We start from the raw sequence: 18226 nt of genomic DNA, 5'->3' as shown, positions 1-18226 counted from the left end.
CTGTGTTCCTATAGCACGTATTTGCCAATGAAACGCATCACTGACATCATGAAAATTTAATATGACTGACATTAGCAAAATCACTAATTAAGAAATAGGGCATAAATACTCCCCGAAACTTGACAGTCTGTTCTATGAAGAAAATTAATTCAGAAGTTTCCTATTTGCATAAACCTCCAGGTCCCATTTCCACAGCTGTTTGTTCTGTCAGCTAGATGGTTGCATTTCAAAATTATTTTAACATAATCGGTAGGAAATATACCTTTCAACTAAAAATATCATGCTCTGCAAGAAAGATTGTTTGGGGAAAAAATTAAAGTTCCTCAGTTCATCTTGATCTTTTTTCCCTTAAGATAAATGTTTCTAATATAAGAACTTTAACCTTTATGTCATCAATGATTAATACGTTTTTATTATTAAAACAAATTAAAATTCTGTGATTTTTAGATTCTCATGCAAATGAAAACGTTGTGTTCTTTCCATATGGAAAAATGTTAATGCGTGGAGCTTATTTTAGCCAAGAATAGAAGATACTGGAGATACCTATTTTTCATTAATCAGCTGAGCATAATACGGGGTTTTAGACATGTACCCAGGCCTGTGTAAGACAAAGAAGGTAAACATTTTAAATATTACAAAGTTTCTAAAATTTAAATATTACATTGCTTATCTCAGGACATCAGCAATTATTAGATCTTGAGATGTCTTGTACCCGCAATGTTCAAAACGACAGCAGGAATTTGAAGGCAGCAGATCCCAGCCTAGAGGTCCAGGGGCACCGCTTGCTCCCTGCAGGTCTAGGTTAATCGTGTAAGACCTCTGAGCGCCAGAGGCAGCTACTATGTACAATAAGCATCCACGGGGCTATTACTCACGTTGCTCTACATAATGGACAATTAGCTGCTTCCGGAGCTGTGAAGCACCATGTAAATGCTAGTCATGGTTCAGTGTCTCTCCTCATGTCATTTTAATCTTATCCTGAAAGAAATCGCAGGAGACTACACATACATGGTTTTTGCCTGCGTGGTCAGTGGCGGTGTTCTCTGTAAAAGTGAACCCAAGCATGGCTGTTGAAAAGAAAAGAGAGGTTTGGGTACACCTACAGACACTTCCAGGATGAGAGGAAGATACACGGACTCTTGCAAATGAGTTTCTGCCATCTTTCCTTTTACTCTGGAAATTACATTTAAGTGTAGGCTCTACTTAAAGTAATTTGCTGCTGGAGTAGGCAGGACGTTCTGATGCCTGCTTTGCTTCTAATTACATTCAAGCTCATTTTGACATTTAAGGCCAATTACTTCCGTCTTGATTCAGGAAGGCTTTTCCATGGTGGTCTGAAATTTGACCAATAAAGAGACTTCCCCCACCCTTTTTTATTCATTTAAATGGAGTGCTTGGCAACAGCACATTTTAGGAATTAACAGAAGTGAGATAAATAATGTGGGTTCATTTTGGGAAAAAAAAAAAAAGCCAAAGAACTGCTTGGTCTTTTTTGTCAATATAAAAGGCAGTCACAGAATTAATTAAAACCTCCAGTTTCAACCTTTCTTTCTTTCTTAGGGACAAGGAATAAGATGTGATCATTTTATAGAGAGATTAGTATTTTAAGCATTTCACTTCTACTAACAACAAAGGTAATTGGTTTCAACAGATCTCGAATTCCAGAAGAGTTCCTATAAAGACAGAGACCTACGTGGCTCTAAAACCTTTACCATTTAAAAGTCACTGGTAACTAAACTTTCCAGAACAGGGCCCTGCAATAAAATCCAGGCAGTGTTTCAGTGTGTTTCCAGATCTCAGGGTATGTGGTAACTCCAAGCACAGGCCCTTTTTTACTTAGCTGTCTATTATCAGTCCATTTGCAAACGCTGTGATTTTTACTGTTTATTCAGTAAGTACTCGGATGAATTAACAGCACCGAAAGGCAATTTATCAGCCTCTATTAGTAACAGAACATTTACTCTAGCTTTTTTCTATAATTTATAGGTAAAATATAGTCTGGGAAGATGGCCTGGAAAATACGTTGTATGAAAACAAAGTTTTTGAATTGATGGCCAGTACCAATTAATAGAATAGAGACCCTTCCAGCTATCAAGGATATGTAGGGAATCATTTACTTCAAAGATAAAATGAAACGATGTCTCCAAAAACAGTCACACTTTCAAAATCATGTATCTAAAAGGAACTGTCTTCTTTAAAAATACAGTTTATCCAATGTAATTTTATATGACACTGTATACGAAATAAAGAGTTTTAAGTCATAGAGACTGTATAGGGATTCTGAAATTTAAACAAGAGTTATTAAAAAGTTGTTTTTCCCTAAGAGAGATTTTTAAATTTTTATTTTAAAATATTACTTCTGGGGCGCCTGGGTGGCTCAGTGGGTTAAGCCTCTGCCTTCGGCTCAGGTCATGATCTCAGGGTCCTGGGATCGAGTCCCGCATCGGACTCTCTGCTTGGCAGGGAGCCTGCTTTCTCCTCTCTCTCTCTGCCTATCTGCCTACTTGTGATCTCTGTCTGTCAAACAAATAAATAAAAATAAATAAATAAATAGATAAAATATTACGTCTATGGTGCTTTCGCGTTTTTAAAGGCCTCACACATGCTGTACTTATTTTGATTCTCAAAACAGTCTTTGCAGTGACCCTGTCACACTTTTGAGGAAGGTTGGTGTCTGCATGGCTCAGGGTTTCTCCCAGAGCCACTAAGCAGGGCAGCGGTTTGATCCCAAACTTGGGCCCTATGACTGCAGATATAAACGCTGGGTCTTTGCCTCACTGCTCTGCCATTCACAGAAGGTCGAGGTCTTACGCTCAGCACGTTCAGCTTCTATTTTATTTTATTTTTTTAAGATTATTTATTTATTTATTTGACAGACAGAGATCACAAGTAGGCAGAGAGGCAGGCAGAGAGAGAAGGGAAGCAGGCTCCCTGCCAAGCAGAGAACCTGATGTGGGGCTCGATCCCAGGACTCTGGGATCATGACCTGAGCTGAAGGCAGAGGCTTTAACCCACTGAGCCACCCAGGCGCCCTTCAGCTTCTATTTTAAATGGCTCTCTCAGCTCTCCCCTCTAGGAAGGCCATCTCTCGAGAGTGAGGGCAGAGATGGGGTGGATGAAGTCAGTCAGATGACAAGAAGTTTTAGAAAGCTTGTGGATGTCATGGCCTCAGCGAAAACAGGGAAGAGGCTTGCTGGACAGTGTTGAGGCCCCTTTGGAAGCCAGGGGGAAGGGAGCCTGTTTTCCTAGGGGTAAACCTCTCCTCGGAGCAGCCCGATGGGTAGGCCCAGCCATGAAGAGTCAGGCCTACTTATGAGTTGGCATTTTTCCTGAGAATTGGCCAAAAAAGACAGAAAGATGGAGATTGGAGAACTGGGAACGTGTAGCTGAATGGATGGATGCCGGAATTCCATCTAAACCATTCAACAAGAAATCTGAAGTGAAGAAATGGCTACTGCCAATGGCTTTGACATTACAGTGTTTTCACTCCAGATTTCAGATCCAGAGTTTCTGGTTACGGATGACTTAGTTTCACCGCAGTAAGTGGTGCTCTTAGAGCTTTTATTTACTGTAGTTTTAAAATACATTGAAAATGTCATTTTTATTGTGATTTTCCAACCCCCCCAATTCTCCCTAAGACCTTCATCTTGTCAGTCATTATTTTGCCAGCCAACATTTGGTAAGTCCAACAATTACTATTCATTGATGTCATTTTAAATATTACAAATGTGAGGGACACCTGGATGGCTCAGTCAGTTGAGTGTCCAACTCTTGGTTTTGGCTCAGGTCATGATATCACTGTTGTGGGATGAGCCCCACATCGGGTTCTGTGCTGAGCATAGCGTCTGCTTCAGATTCGCTCTCCCTCTCTGCCTGCCTCCCGCTCATGCTCTCTTTCTCTAAAATAAACAAATAAATAAATATTTTAAAAATACTACAAGTTTGAATAGTTGAGTAAGGTTTAAATAAAAGAAGCTGTATAAGAAAATATTAAAGGATCTTGACATTAGTGGGTTTTTCAGAGGATAAAACTCCTCGACATATTACTGCTTTTTGGGTGGAGAAAAAGAAATATGGACATTGAGTAGGTGACTAATTAAGGCAATTAAAACCAAAGGAGGTATCACTTTTGTACTCAGTGAATATCATCAAGTCAAATCTTCTATTTTAGGGTTGACTAGTAGTAAGACACAGCAGGGACACTCCCCATAAAAAGGTTGAGCCATGATATAAGTTGTCAAATGGATTTCATTTTGAAAGCGAATCTATTGTAGAGAAAGAGTTCTTGAAACCAGCTAAAGATCGATAAAATAGATGTAAACTACATTGTACCGTGAAAGCTGTATGTTGGCCTGCGTGGTATGTTTCACCATGTTTTAAAATGTTTACTGTGTATACTTTTCAAAATAAAATAGATATCTGTTTTTACATATATCTTAATACAAAAGGTAAAATGCATATTAGGTGAAAAGGAATTTTTATGTCCACACAAAACCTGTTCAAGAATGTTCATAGAGCATTATTCACGATAGCCAAAAAGTGGAAACCAATCAAATATCCATCAACTGATGAACTAATGAAATGTGGTCTATCCTTATAATGCAATAACAATTGACAAATTGTTGATACACACTACAACATGGAGGAACCCTGACCACAGACTGTATGATTCCATTCATAGGAGATGTGCAGAATAGGCCAATCCATACAGATGGAAAGTATATTGGCTACTGAAGGCTGCAGGAGGGAGGAATGGGGAGGGAATGCTGATGGGTACATAGTTTTTGAGGGGAAGCAGAGATAATAATCTTAAGGTAATTAGTGATAATGTTGTAAACTCTGCAAATAAACTAAAAGCACTTAATTGTAAACTTTATTTTCTTTAAGATTTATTTATTTTTAGGAGGAGAGGGAAAGAGAGGATCTCCAACAGGCTCCCCACTGACTGAGGAGCCCGACATGGGGCTTGATCTCAGGACCCTAAGATCATGACCTGAGCTGCAATCAAGAGTCAGATGCTTACCTAAGCTACCCAGGCATCCCAACACTTAATTGTAGACTTTAAATGACCTATCTTATGGTATATAAAATATATCTCAGTAAAACTGTTATTTTTAAAAATTCAAAAGAGTATTTACCCTGCTTCCTAGTTCCTCAGGCCTCCCCATTCCAGTCCCCCAAACACTAAGTTTATTTTATAGGATTGCAGTCATTTTAAGGTACACGAAAACACATCAGATTTATATATTACAGATGGGATCATGCTGTACATTCTGTTCATTTTATGTTGACCAAAACCTTAGGTGTTTGCCCATCCAGCTTTTTTTGAGATTTTACTTATTTTTTAAATTTTTAAAAATTTCTTTTCATTGTTCCAGAATTCATTGTTTATGCACCACACCCAGTGCTCCCTGCAATACGTGCTCATCCAACTTTTTAAGAATATTTATTTTTTTAACCTAAATTGATATCCACACATACTCAAAACCCAAAACATGCATTGGAACATCAAGTTATCAAAGGGCATTCATGATATCTTTTTAAAGGGTTATGAACTGCTTTGTAAGGCCTATACAAAGACTTATAACCTGTTTACTTCAGTGTAGGGTAATATTGTTGTTTTTCTTTTACCTAACTACAAGAAGGTCCATCAGAAAGAGATTCAGGGTCAGAATTGATCCTTGGGGTCTTGAGAGAGAAAAGGATGTACTGTCAGGGATGAACCTGTCTCTGCCATTAATACTTCGGCATGGGCCCTGGTCTAGGGGACATTGTTCATCCCATCTGTGATCGACACGCAAGGCTATTAGTTGAAATAAAAGAGAAGCTATGAAAATACTTTCTTATTTCTCCCTCCTTGGTGGTCTTATTTTTACTCAAGTCCCCCAGTCTCAATTTATGACCAGAAAGGATAGTACCAAAATGTAGTGCTACTTGGAGGGGGGCAATTGCTGACTGTTTTAGTAGTGATATCAGAGAATATTGAGAATAAATATGGAACTGAGACCACGAACCAAGGTTGGATTTAGCAGGATTTCCTCACAGGCTGACTGCAGGATGTAAGGAAAGGTGAAGAACCAAAAATGTCTGTGAGATTATTGGCCTGAGAATTTGGAGAATGGAGCTGTCATTCTTCTGAGATAAGAAGGAGACAGAAGAAACGGGTTTGGAGAATAGAGCATAAAGAGTTTGATGTGGAACATCTAATTCCCGTTCAATACAAATCCAAGTGGAGACAAGGAGTTGATTCCAGGTGTGGGACTAAAGAGTGTATGGAAAGGCATTGGAATGAGTGAGACCAACTAAAGTTAGTGAGTATTGAGAGGCACAAAAGAGATTGGAGGACCAAGCCCTGAGACTCTGCAGCTTGGAGAGATTCATCTGGGCAATACCAGCAAAGGAGCCTGAGAAGGGCTGACAGTGAGTTTTGTGGCTCTCCACTGCAGTGGTCAGGCCCTTCAGTGACCCCAGGACCCTTTTCTCGGCTCTTAGATGTGTTTTCTCTTGCATCAGCCCTGGAAGAGTTTGCTTTGTCACCCTCCTGCCTTGGGATGTTCACCCTCTACTCTGGCCTTGTCCTTTGTTTTGTTCCCCCTTACCTGAGGGATATGATGCACTCCAATTAGAAAAGGTGCTCCCTGTGTGAGGGATTTTCACAACCTTTCTTCTGCACTCAATGAACATCACTTCAATTTCTGCTCTGCGTTTTCCCTCCTACTTAACTTCTGTTCATTCAGAGGTTCTTGATTCCTTAGATTTTCAACATGCTCACAACTCAGCCTTCCTTAATGATTCCTCTTGCTCCTACTGACCTGCATAGCTAGTCCTCCGTTGTTCACCTCCAGGTGCTCCTGCCAACACGGTGATTTTTCTCTATAGCTTCCACTGCAGGTCATCCATTGGCAATGTTTTTGATTGGTTTAGCTCTTTTCTGATGGGGCAGAGTTGTTTACTGCTGATCAACTGACCATTATCTGCTTAACAGCTCATCCCTGATTCAATTTGTGCAGCCAAGCACCTCCAGTATGAAAGGGACTGACCTGTATAGTGGTGTTTAATATGGGAAGAATCAAAAAGTAAAAGCACTTGTAGGGGCTCCTGGGTGACTCAGTCCCACCCAGGAATTAAGTGACTAACTCTTGATTTTGGCTCGGGCCATCATATCAGGGTGGTGAAATCAAGTCCCTCATCAGAGCTTGGGAGCTGGGCTTGGGGCCTGCTTAATATTCTCTCTCTCCCTCTCTCTCTGCCTCTCCCCCACCCCACTTGCATGAACACACATACATGCTCTTTCTCTCTCTCTCTCTAAAAAATAAAATATAATAATTTTTTTTTTTAAGTCAAAGCACTTGTAAACAAAGTTGGTTATTCCTATTTATATCAGTAGGTTTGGACTTGAAGGGTAAAATAGCAAAATCACAGACCCTCTGTCCCTAAAACCAAAGGAAACAAAAAGAACAGTTAATTATCAGCCAGGAAAAATTACACCCGCAAAAACCACACAAAGACAAGGCCACAATTTTGTGCCATTATCTTTGAATAGCAGCTACTAGGAAGGAGGGAGGAAAGGGGGGGACGAACAGAGAGAAAATCATAGAGGATGAACTCTCTATGCTCATGCCTTAAGCCTGTTTTTCAGATGTTGAGAAGAAAATAAATTGGAAAAGCAAATCCTAAAACATGTACTCATCTCCCTCAATTTGAGGAGACCAGGCCATGGGAACATGCATAGGCCCAGAAAAAGACAACAAGGAACCCCCAAGTATAGAGATGACTTGTTCCAGATCTTGTGCCAGAGAAAATAAAATGCTAGATCTTACTGTTTTATTTTTCCCATTTAGGAAGAAATATTGAAAGTGAAAGCAAAATAATCATAATTTCCAAAAATGAATTATCTTCCATAATAAACAAAAGTTTAGCACAATGAGACTATGAAGAGGAAAGAAGGAAACAGAAGCCACAAGGGGACAGGTGGCCCTGGGGGCAGGGTGGTAAGGAGAGCCCCCCTTGCCCTCTCCCTCCACAGAGAGAACCCAAACAGGCAGAATCAGGCTGTTTGCCCCACCCCTGGACACAGTGGGGAGAGCCGGTGAATGGGAGGCCACTAACACCTGGGACTGATCGGCTTTGGCAGCAGGAAAGATTTCTGGACCTTATCTGAATTGAAGAAATATCTGAAGCTTGATATTCCAAGCATAACTTCCCATAGCCCTGGCAAATATTTCTGTCCCTGCAGACCCCTCTCCTCAAACCAAGTAACCAAAACAGAAAGAAGAAAAACTAGCTGACATTGAAACAGGACTCTCATGAGTGGGGGTGAGATTCTGGGATGACTTTCTGATGCCATAATGGAGAGAACAAAAGATCTAGATGAGGAAGTTAAAAACAAGGTTTCTGACACTGTGGAGCAGATCTAAAAAACAATTAGTATAAATTAAAGCAAGTGGTAAGAAGACCTCCATGAAGAATATCTGAGAGTAAGAGTCAAATGGTTTGGGGGTAATTGAAGGCTTCAGGAAGAACATCTATAGGACATAACAGTGGAATTTATTCTAAACAATAGATAAAATCCATGGGAATCTGGAAGCTATAGGAAGTTGAAGGGGAAAAAGTATCTATTTCTTTTCCCAATGAAATGTGTGAAAAACAGGGTGCCTGGGTGGCTCTTTCATTAAGTCTCTGCCTTCAGCTCAGGTCATGATCCCAGGGTCCTGGGACCAAGCCCCACATTGGACTCCCTGCTCAGCAGGAAACCTCCTTCTCCCTGTCCCACACCCCCTGCTTGTGTTCCCTCTCTCACTGTGTGTCTCTCTGTCAAATAAATAACATCTTGGGGGAAAAGAAAGAAAGAAAGAAAGAAAGGAAGGAAGGAAGGAAGGTGCGAAAAACAATCAGAAAATCTCAACCAAAACTAAACTAAACTAAACTAAACATTGTGTGAGAAAGCAAAGATTCAGATAAAGTGCATGAACCTGGGCCAGATTCTGAGCAATTAGTAAACAGTGAGAAATGGAGCTGCTCAACCTGGACCATTTTCCCTCTGGCACCATATAGGTCACACATTGAAGCCCTGGAGGGTGAAGAACAGTCTGAGAACGTTACCGGGCTCACAGTGAACAGTATTTTCATGGTCAACATATTGACTATCAATCTGTTGATTATCAATATACTGACAAACGTGAAAGACTAGTTAGGACTGAAAAACAGATAGGCATATAGCTTATGCTTATCATTCATTAAGAAACCATCCTCAAGTTCCTTTACTGTGCAATATTTTAATGATATGACATCACCTTGATTAAATTTTTGAAAACGAGGATGTGGAGAAAGGGGAACCCTCCTACAGTGTTGGTGGGAGTGCAAGCTGGTGCAACCACTCTGGAAAACAGCATGGAGGTTCCTCAAAATGTTGAAAATAGAACTACCCTATGACCCAGCAATTGCACTACTGGGTATTTACCCTAAAGATACAAACGTAGTGATCCGAAGGGGCACATGCACCCGAATGTTTATAGCAGCAATGTCCACAATAGCCAAACTATGGAAAGAACCTAGATGTCCATCAACAGATGAATGGATAAAGAAGATGTGGTATATATACACAATGGAATACTATGCAGACATCCAAAGAAATGAAATCTTGCCATTTGCGATGACGTGGATGGAACTAGAGGGTATCATGCTTAGTGAAATAAGTCAATCGGAGAAAGACAACTATCATATGATCTCCCTGATATGAGGACGTGGAGATGCAACATGAGGGGTTAGGGGGGTAGGAGAAGAATAAATGAAACAAGATGGGATCGGGAGGGAGACAAACCATAAGTGACTCTTAATCTCACAAAACAAACTGAGGGGTGCTGGGGGGAGGGGGTGCGGAGAAGGGGAGGGGAGTTATGGACATTGGGGAGGGTATGTGCTATGGAGAGTGCTGTGAAGTGTGTAAACCTGGCGATTCATAGACCTGTACCCCTGGGGATAAAAATACATTATATGTTTATAAAAAAAATAAGAAGTAAGTAAAAAATTTTAAAAAATTTTTGAAAAGTAATAATCAGCTTAACAAGAAATGTGTGACAATCATATAAGAAGAAATCCTTGTTCAGAATTATGAATAAAAACTTAATAAATGGAAAGACAAACATTTCTATGAGACTGATGAATAAGAATACCAATTTTTTTGGACTAATGTGATCTCAACAAATAAAACAAGATATTTTGAGGAATTAATATATATAAATAATTAAAAGAATTCTGAGAACAAAAGTTTATGAGGAGCAGCTAGGAATTCTAGCAGTTATTAAAATAAATGTACAATTTGCTAGACAATTTGGAGGTGAGATTGATGGAAAGCAATAGAAATTTAGAAATAGAGCTGAAATTATATGACTATTTGGCATATAATAAAGGGGGTATTTTAAATTAGGGAAAAGATTTTTCCACTTGTATTGTGCTGAGTCAGCTGATCATCTATTTGAAAGAAAAATAAGATTAATTCCTGTCTCACTTCTTATACCAAAATAAATTCCAGATTTAGACTGATTTAAATAGTGACTTCTGGTTCAGCATGTTAGACATAATAAAACAAAGAAATTAAAACTACTTCATGAAAGTATGGGTACATATTAGTCTAATATTCCAGTGAGAGAAGTTTGTGTTTTTTTTTTAACTTAGGTAAAAGAATAGCAAATTAAACCACACAGAAATTTAAAATTAATGTTTGCAAAAATATCACAAAAGGATAGAGGAAAATACATTCAATATATATAAATGGATAATAGGTGAGTCTTCTTAGTTTTTAAAGAGCTGGTGGAAACCCATAAGGAGGAACAAAATGTCCACAGGCTAGGAAATTGGCATTACAGAACAACAGATGGCTGGAGAAAAGAGAGGACTTCCTCCAGGCTTGTTCCTTGCCCCCTTCTCCACCATTTACCTCGTACTCATTTTCATCATGACAATCACTTGCCATCATTTTCCCCAAACAGTTCTTGCCTCACCCAAAAAGGGATACATTGGTACTTCTAACTTGCACCTTGAAGCTTTACCATAGTTCTCTTATACACCATATTTTCCATTTTGCTTTTTCTTAGAGTTGGTCATTTTCATCTTGTTCTATCACTCTTAATTATAAATTTCTTAGTAGAAGAAACTGCGTCTTCCTCATCTCAATCCCTGACACCTCAAGCCCCAAGAAACTGCTAACAATCCATGTTTAAATAAGTAAGCTAAGAAGACCTTCAAGGGACACACATTCGGTGTGTCACACTGTGTGACATAATGTAAGTGTCCTTGAGTTACATCTCAGTCATCGGGGTCTAGATTTCTGGATAAAATTTCAACGGAACTGACATAGCAGCCTTCAGGCAAGGCACAAATTAGTCTTCAGCCTGTGATAGATGTATTTCATGGCCCTCCTTTTCATTGTTTATCCACGTAAGCAGCTAGAAACACACGCATTGTAACAAAGCATTGCTTTCAGATACAATTCACAGCATCTTACAGGTGGCTAAACTGTGCAGAAATGAGATTATTTTTTTCTTCTGAGACTCTGAAAAGAGTAGAAGAGAACCCCAGTGTTCTTGCCCACATTGCTGATCTGCCAGCAACAGGTTACAATCCCATAACTCCGCGTTCCCAAGCATTTACTGAATGCCTAATAGCTGAGCATTCATGAAAGCTAATGCAGTGGGTGAAAACAAATTAATTTGGTTGGTGCCCAAGGCAGTTGAAGGGTACACCTGCATTTTTTGGTTTCTCAGTACTAAGAAAAAATGTTGGATTTAATCACAAGCTTGCCTGTCATTTGGGGGGAAAGAAATCCTTGTTGGGTAAACTTCTCTTTATACTGGTGGGTGTTTCGATCTTCCCCTATTGCTGTTGACTCTCTAGGATGTACACACAATTTCACACTGGTGACATCTTCGTTGAAGTCTGGTATTTTTATGTGAATCATCTTTGGAACCTGTGTTCCTTGTCTTTGGATGTAATAAATACTCGACAGAAAAAAAAATACAGAAAAAAAATAATTGCCCTCAATGATAAGTGTTGGCATACTTATGAAGCTAAATGATGTGTTGCAAAGTCTTCTGAAGCATTTTTAGGATGAGTTAGAGCTAATATTCTCTTGGGCACCCTGGCAGGGAAGGTTTTATATTGTCCTTGACAATGCTGAGTTCAAGCATCAGTAACAGCATACTTCGGACTTTCACGAACAAGGTACACTGTAGGGTAATGAGATTATAGAAAAACTAACTCAAGGAGATGTTAAGTGTTTCACACGTAGACAAAGGATAAGCAGAAAATCGTATCTCCTGGTACAAGAATCATTTAGCAATGAATCACTCCTTTGCTCAAGCGGGTCCACTATGTGTCAGACATTTAGTGTCCTCTTCTACAACAGTTGGCTTGAGTGTTCCTAGCAAAACAAACTGCTAAGAGAGCTTACTGTGTGGGATTCAGCCTGGAAAGTAGCAGATTCAAGACCTCACTGAACACAGAATGCGGTGCTTGGAAAAGAATTTACTTTGGAGTCATAGGGACTTGGTATGACTTGTTAGTGTTACACATTAGTAGAGTGACCTTGGGCTAATCACTTCTCATCTTTAAGCCTCATTTTCCTTGTTTTCAAAAACAAAGAATGAGAGTAGTTTATCTGCAGTGTCCATTTTGTCTCTAAGATCCTTTCAGGGTTACAGGGCCCTGTTGGTCTTTGTATTACCGTGGACCTTATTTCCTGGGATCTGAGAGCCCAGTTTACATCTTCATTTTACTAAAGCCTATAAAAACATTTTTAATGAGTCACTAGATTCCAATTATCACTTTTCCCAGACATCGTCATCATCATAAATCCTCATTAAGAAATCTTTATTGACCATTAATGGATACAAGATCCACGAATCAGAGCTGTACATATAACCCAATATTTAATAAGAAAAACTTGTAAGAATAGAACTAAGCAAAGATCTTGGCAGAGAAAGTATGGGTCGTTTAGCTTGGCTGGATTCTGTTGGAATGCTCTATTATGTATGTATGTATGTATCAATTTATTTATTTATTCAGGTCTTGGCCTCTTTCATGGTCTTGACTCTGTACCTTGAAAATAAAAGAAAAAAATCATGAAAAATGTGTTTGTCTCTATTAAGTTGCTCAGTATGGCAGTATCATTTAGAAATATTTCTTTCTTGGGACATCTGAGTGGCTCTGTTGGTTAAGTCTCTGACTCTTGATTTCAGCTCAGGTCATGACCTCAGGGTCGTGAGATCAAGCTCTGTCGGGCTTCACACTGAGTGTGGAGCTTGCTTGAGATTCTCTCTCTCCCTCTCCCGCTTTACCCCCTCCCCCATTAAGAAAGAAAGAAGGGAGGGAGGAAAGAAAGAAAGAGAGAGAAAGGAAGGAAGAAAGAAAGGAGGAAAGAAAGAAAGAAAGAAAGATTTCTTTCTTAAGGAGTCTCAGGTTTTTAATATAACTGAAATAATTTGATAAATGGGTACTATAAAAGTAAAATTAAGGCTATTATTCTCATATGTCTTTAGATAATCAAATGCAATTCGGGCGCCTGGGTGGCTCAGTGGTTTAGGCCACTGCCTTCGGCTCAGGTCATGATCTCAGGGTCCTGGGATCGAGTCCCGCATTGGGCTCTCTGCTCGGCAGGGAGCCTGCTTCCCTCTCACTCTCTCTGCTTGCCTCTCTGCCTACTTGTGATCTCTCTCTGTCAAATAAATAAATAAAATCTTTAAAAAAAAATAAGTTGCACTTAGCAAAATAAAAATACAGTATCTGTTGGAAATGTTCAATCTTAGCTTGCTTATAGAGAATAAAAAGAAAGTCAAATAAAAAGAGGTCCTGGTTTTTTAAAAAATTTACTCAACAGTGTTTTCCCACCCACAAGGCTAATTTTAACACAGGGTGATATTTTAGTTTTCCACACTGAAAAGTTAGATATCGGGCTTTTCGGATCTTTAGTTCTCAGCTTTTCCCCATCTGTTGCATTAAGGCTGTTCTTCCTCCGATCCGATCGAGTAAAAATGAATAATGTTGACACCAGAGTCCTTTCCCACCGAACACCAGCTTTAAACCACGCGCGTGCCCGAGCAGGCGTCTCACACCTCCGTTGTCTTCCTCTGCAGGCATTTATGTCCATGTTCCAGATCCTCACCCAGGAAGGATGGGTGGACGTGATGGACCAAACCCTGCATGCTGTGGGCCACATGTGGGCACCTGTGGTGGCCATCTATTTCATTCTGTACCATCTCTTTGCCACTCTGGTGAGTTTAGCATTTCATTTCACTTCTGTCTTAGAACCGTAGTGGGATGACCATCAACGGGTGTCGGGGGCCTACTTTCCATTTTGGAACAAAAGCCAGAGAACCCAGGTACATAGTCGGACCAGATGAGGTCCCTTCCTGTCTCAATTCCTATGAATTGAGCTCCTGGAAGAACTAGATTTCGTATCTGAGTAAGGGGTCTCCATCAGATACAAGTGTCCGCATGAGGGAAAACAAGACGAGACAAAATGGGAATCCTGCCTTCGCGTTCCTGTTTCCCCATCTCTAAGCATTCCCGCTCTCCATGATCTAAGAACCAAGCTGGGCTACATTATTAGGATTGCTGCCGTTATTGTCATTTATCATGTAGAGACAAGATCTTCAGTGTCACTTCCTTTTCCAAGCTGAGACTAAACTGAAGACAAGGCGAAGGTCTCAGGGTACAGTGAGAATTGAACTCAGTGTTTTGGGACTCTAATGGAAAGAAACGCATGAGAGAAGTTAAAACTCAGAGCTTCAAATATTATAGAAAGCATCATGAAAATTAAATACTAAAACCCAGGAAGAATTGACTTCTGTCACACAGCAGATTTTTTTCTTTTCAATGCACTTCTATTAAACAGAAAGAAGAAAAATGTGAAATGTGGCCTTGATGTATGAAGGGCTATGATTCTCAGGTCTTTTAATGTGATCCTTAGGTCTTTTCTCCTTACAATGAAAGTGTATGTAATTAAGAAGCAAACGTAAGCTCTATTATGTTAGAAGTTCCAAGGTAAGAACCCAAAATGTTTCCTTTATCAGAAATTCATGAAATTTAAAAAACAAAAAAACCAACCAAACAAAAAAACCCTGCTATTGTTTATTGAAAAGCAAAATATTTTATAATTTTATTCTTAATATTTGGAACAACCAAGGTAGGTAATGCTCCCGCTTTACGGATGATGAAACTGAGGCTCAGAAGAGTTAAGAAATTTGCCCAGTACCAGATAGAGTGTAAATGCTGGAGCCAGAATGTTCCCATGTCTTCCTGGTCTCACAGCCTGTGGTCATTCAGCCATCTTGCTGTTTGCTTAGATGGCGATGTCTCCACTGTCCCTGAAAATGTCTTCCTGGAGTCAAGCTCTGCCCAAGAGTCCCTAAAATAAAACAGATTTCAAGTGAGTGCAAAGGTCCCTTCCAATTCTAAATATGAACCCTGTAAGTGCTTCAGAGACTAGATGTGTTCAAGGTTGCATTTGCTATAAGCAGAGCCTTTCTTTAAAAACTGAGACACAGCCATCAAGCAGTGTGTGTGGACACATGGTTATGAGGTGTAAGGTTCTAGGTTCAAGCAGTAGAATCACATGGAAGCAGTTTTGGCATTTTTTTTTGCATAGGGTGACTTTTAAAATATGCACAAAAGGAAAGAACATTCAGCAGGGGAAACGGACACCCGGCTTCCACAGTGAAATCTGCCCGTCCTGCATGACACGTGGCCCTGAGCACTTTTCATCCTCCCTTCCAGACCTTTAAGTCTCTGACATTAATTCATTCACTCATTTACTCATTCATTCACTCACTTATGAATTCAACTGTTTTATTAAGCATCTACTTTGTGTTTAAGTTCCTTTACAACTATAGAATAGCTTGGAGACTATTGGTCATTGGTTCAAGGTAGGAGAGAGATGATTGAAATCATTCGTGAATGGTAATAATCTATCTAATTTTTTTCTATTAAAACAATATACTAGTTTGCTATTCCCATGGCAGATTTTTCACATAGATTTAATTCTTTAGTGAGAATCTCACACAATAGGAAAGCAAGAAGAAAAATGATTCAGCCTAGTAAGCCGTTTACCAAAGTAATATTTTTTCAAGTGAACTTCTACAGAGATCATTAATACAATGAAATAAAATATTAAATCTGGTGCGTTGACTTCTTGGGCAGTCTCAGTTTTCCTAATGGGGCCAAAACCATAGCATTGACAGTGGGACACTGAAGTATTTCCAAGGGCTCCCAAGGGCTCGCCTGTGCTCCTAGGAATCTGCAGAGCACATCTGGAAAACCCATACTTAATTCTGCCTTTTCATTTTACTGAGTCAAGTATCTGCCCCAAATTTTATTGTAATTTTTCCATCATGATTTCGAAAAGGAGGTTCTAAGTTAAAGCTATAAATTGAAATAATGTCTTCTTTTATTCATAATCTTTTCCAAATCTGGAAAGCAATCAGGGCACTTGGGGAAATAAGGTGGAGAACAGCTACTCCACAGCTGGAGAGTTCAAGGTCTAGGTTCAGGCTCTAGTCTGCTGGTCCAAGATGAGTGGCTTTGGAAGAAGTAAACAACTTCCCTAAGATCTCTGTCATGTTGTATCTGAAAGTGAGGACAATAATGCCCCACACGCCTACTTTCTACAATTGCCCTCTCCATGTGAGCTGTAGTTTTGAGGATGCTTTAGCCATGGAATGTGAGGGTGATCACAACCATCTCCAACCCTGAGTTTAAATAACATGGTGTGTGCATTTAAAAACATGCCTTAATAAATGCTAAAAATTTATTATATTGGTTCAGATGCTTGTGATTTATAGAACTAAAGTATTATTGATCAATCTTAAATGTCATTCCTGCCCCTTCCTGGACTGATTCCTTCATTGCCTTAACCTTTCCTCCTTTTCCCACACCTCTTCTTCCAGACAACGACTAGGATGCCTTTGGTCTGAACCCATCTTCCAGTTTTAAATCGTATTTTACTGAATTTAACATGCTAATAACTATAGGAAGACTTATTTGGTTTAATATTAGCACAAACAACCATTAAATCATACACATAGATGATAAGGCACACGCCAGTTTCAGAGTTGTTAAAATGTGAAAATAAATGAGTGTCTTTAAAAACCAATGAAGTGCAGTAGTCTCTCACATATATATGAGTCCATTAAAAACAGATAGTGCCTTAAATTTAAGGTTATGATCTACAAACATTTTATACCATTAGTTTGTAAGATTCATATTAATTTTCTAGTTTGAGAAGGCTCTGCCCCAGTGCTCCGATGGCCACCCCTGGTGTCCTTGCACACTTTTCTCCCTACTATGACCGCACACCATGCTGACCTGATTTATATCTGATCGTTGTTTTCCTCCTTAAGATCATTAGTAGCGACAATTTTCAGAATAAATGGTATCCAATTCTACGTACATTCTCAGTTACGTTTGTCACCAAAGACTGTCTTTGCAATCTTTTATTCTTAATGCATATAAAGTTCATCCGGTCATTATTCTATATAGTCAGGAATATACGGAATATAACGGACTACGCCATATTTGTTTATCAGCCCCTCCCAGTGGAATGTTCTGCTCTCATAGTGTTGCAACTAATACGTTTGTACGTTGTGTCCACTTGTGTGAGAGTTTCTCTAGGATCTATGCAGGGAAGGTAGAGTTCAGGACTTTCGATCCTGCCCAGAGGGCTCTGTAGCATGGACTGTGAGCCCGTATTTCAAATCTGGTCCACAGGCTTTCTTTATACAGCTTGTGAGCCAAGAATGGTTTGTGCATTTTTAAATTAATATATAAGTATGCACAGAATATCATCAGTGTTGTCTCTTGGCCCTCTCAGCCTAAAATATTTACTGTCTGGGCCTTCTATTTGCCGACCCCTGTTCTCGGGCAAGCGGCACTAATTCACCCCCTCAAGTGCTGAAAATCCCCGTGTTGTGTTCTCACTTCTAGTTGATACTGTTAGACTGAAGATTTTGACAGTCTCATGAGTTGGTTGGTAATATCACTTGGCCTTAAGTTTGCATTTTTGCATTTCAGTAGTTGTTAATAAGGGGGCACTTCTTCATGAACTTACTGGCCATCTTCGTGATTCTCGCAATTGTACTGTGAGCTTTACCTGTTTTCCTAAAGGTTAGTTTGTCCTTTTAAAATGCATTTGTTGGAGTGGTACCTAGCCTCTGGACAGTAATCCCATAGTGTT

The 18226-nt window shown here is 39.5% G+C and overlaps 1 protein-coding gene across 4 annotated transcripts in view; it reads left to right on the top strand.

The window, feature by feature from the left end:
- The window catches only part of NALCN (sodium leak channel, non-selective), a 319112-nt gene that overhangs the window by 173272 nt on the left and 127614 nt on the right, over nucleotides 1-18226 (top strand). For all 4 annotated transcript variants that reach the window (XM_045978577.1, XM_045978576.1, XM_045978575.1 and 1 more), the window contains one exon: nucleotides 14130-14267. In XM_045978577.1, coding sequence (XP_045834533.1) covers nucleotides 14130-14267 — 138 coding nt within the window. The remainder of the gene's footprint in view (nucleotides 1-14129; nucleotides 14268-18226) is intronic.

This window comes from Meles meles, chromosome 14, assembly GCF_922984935.1.
Source record: "Meles meles chromosome 14, mMelMel3.1 paternal haplotype, whole genome shotgun sequence".
In the NCBI taxonomy this organism is placed as follows: Eukaryota; Metazoa; Chordata; class Mammalia; order Carnivora; family Mustelidae; genus Meles; species Meles meles.
This window is presented reverse-complemented; position numbering and strand designations above follow the sequence as displayed.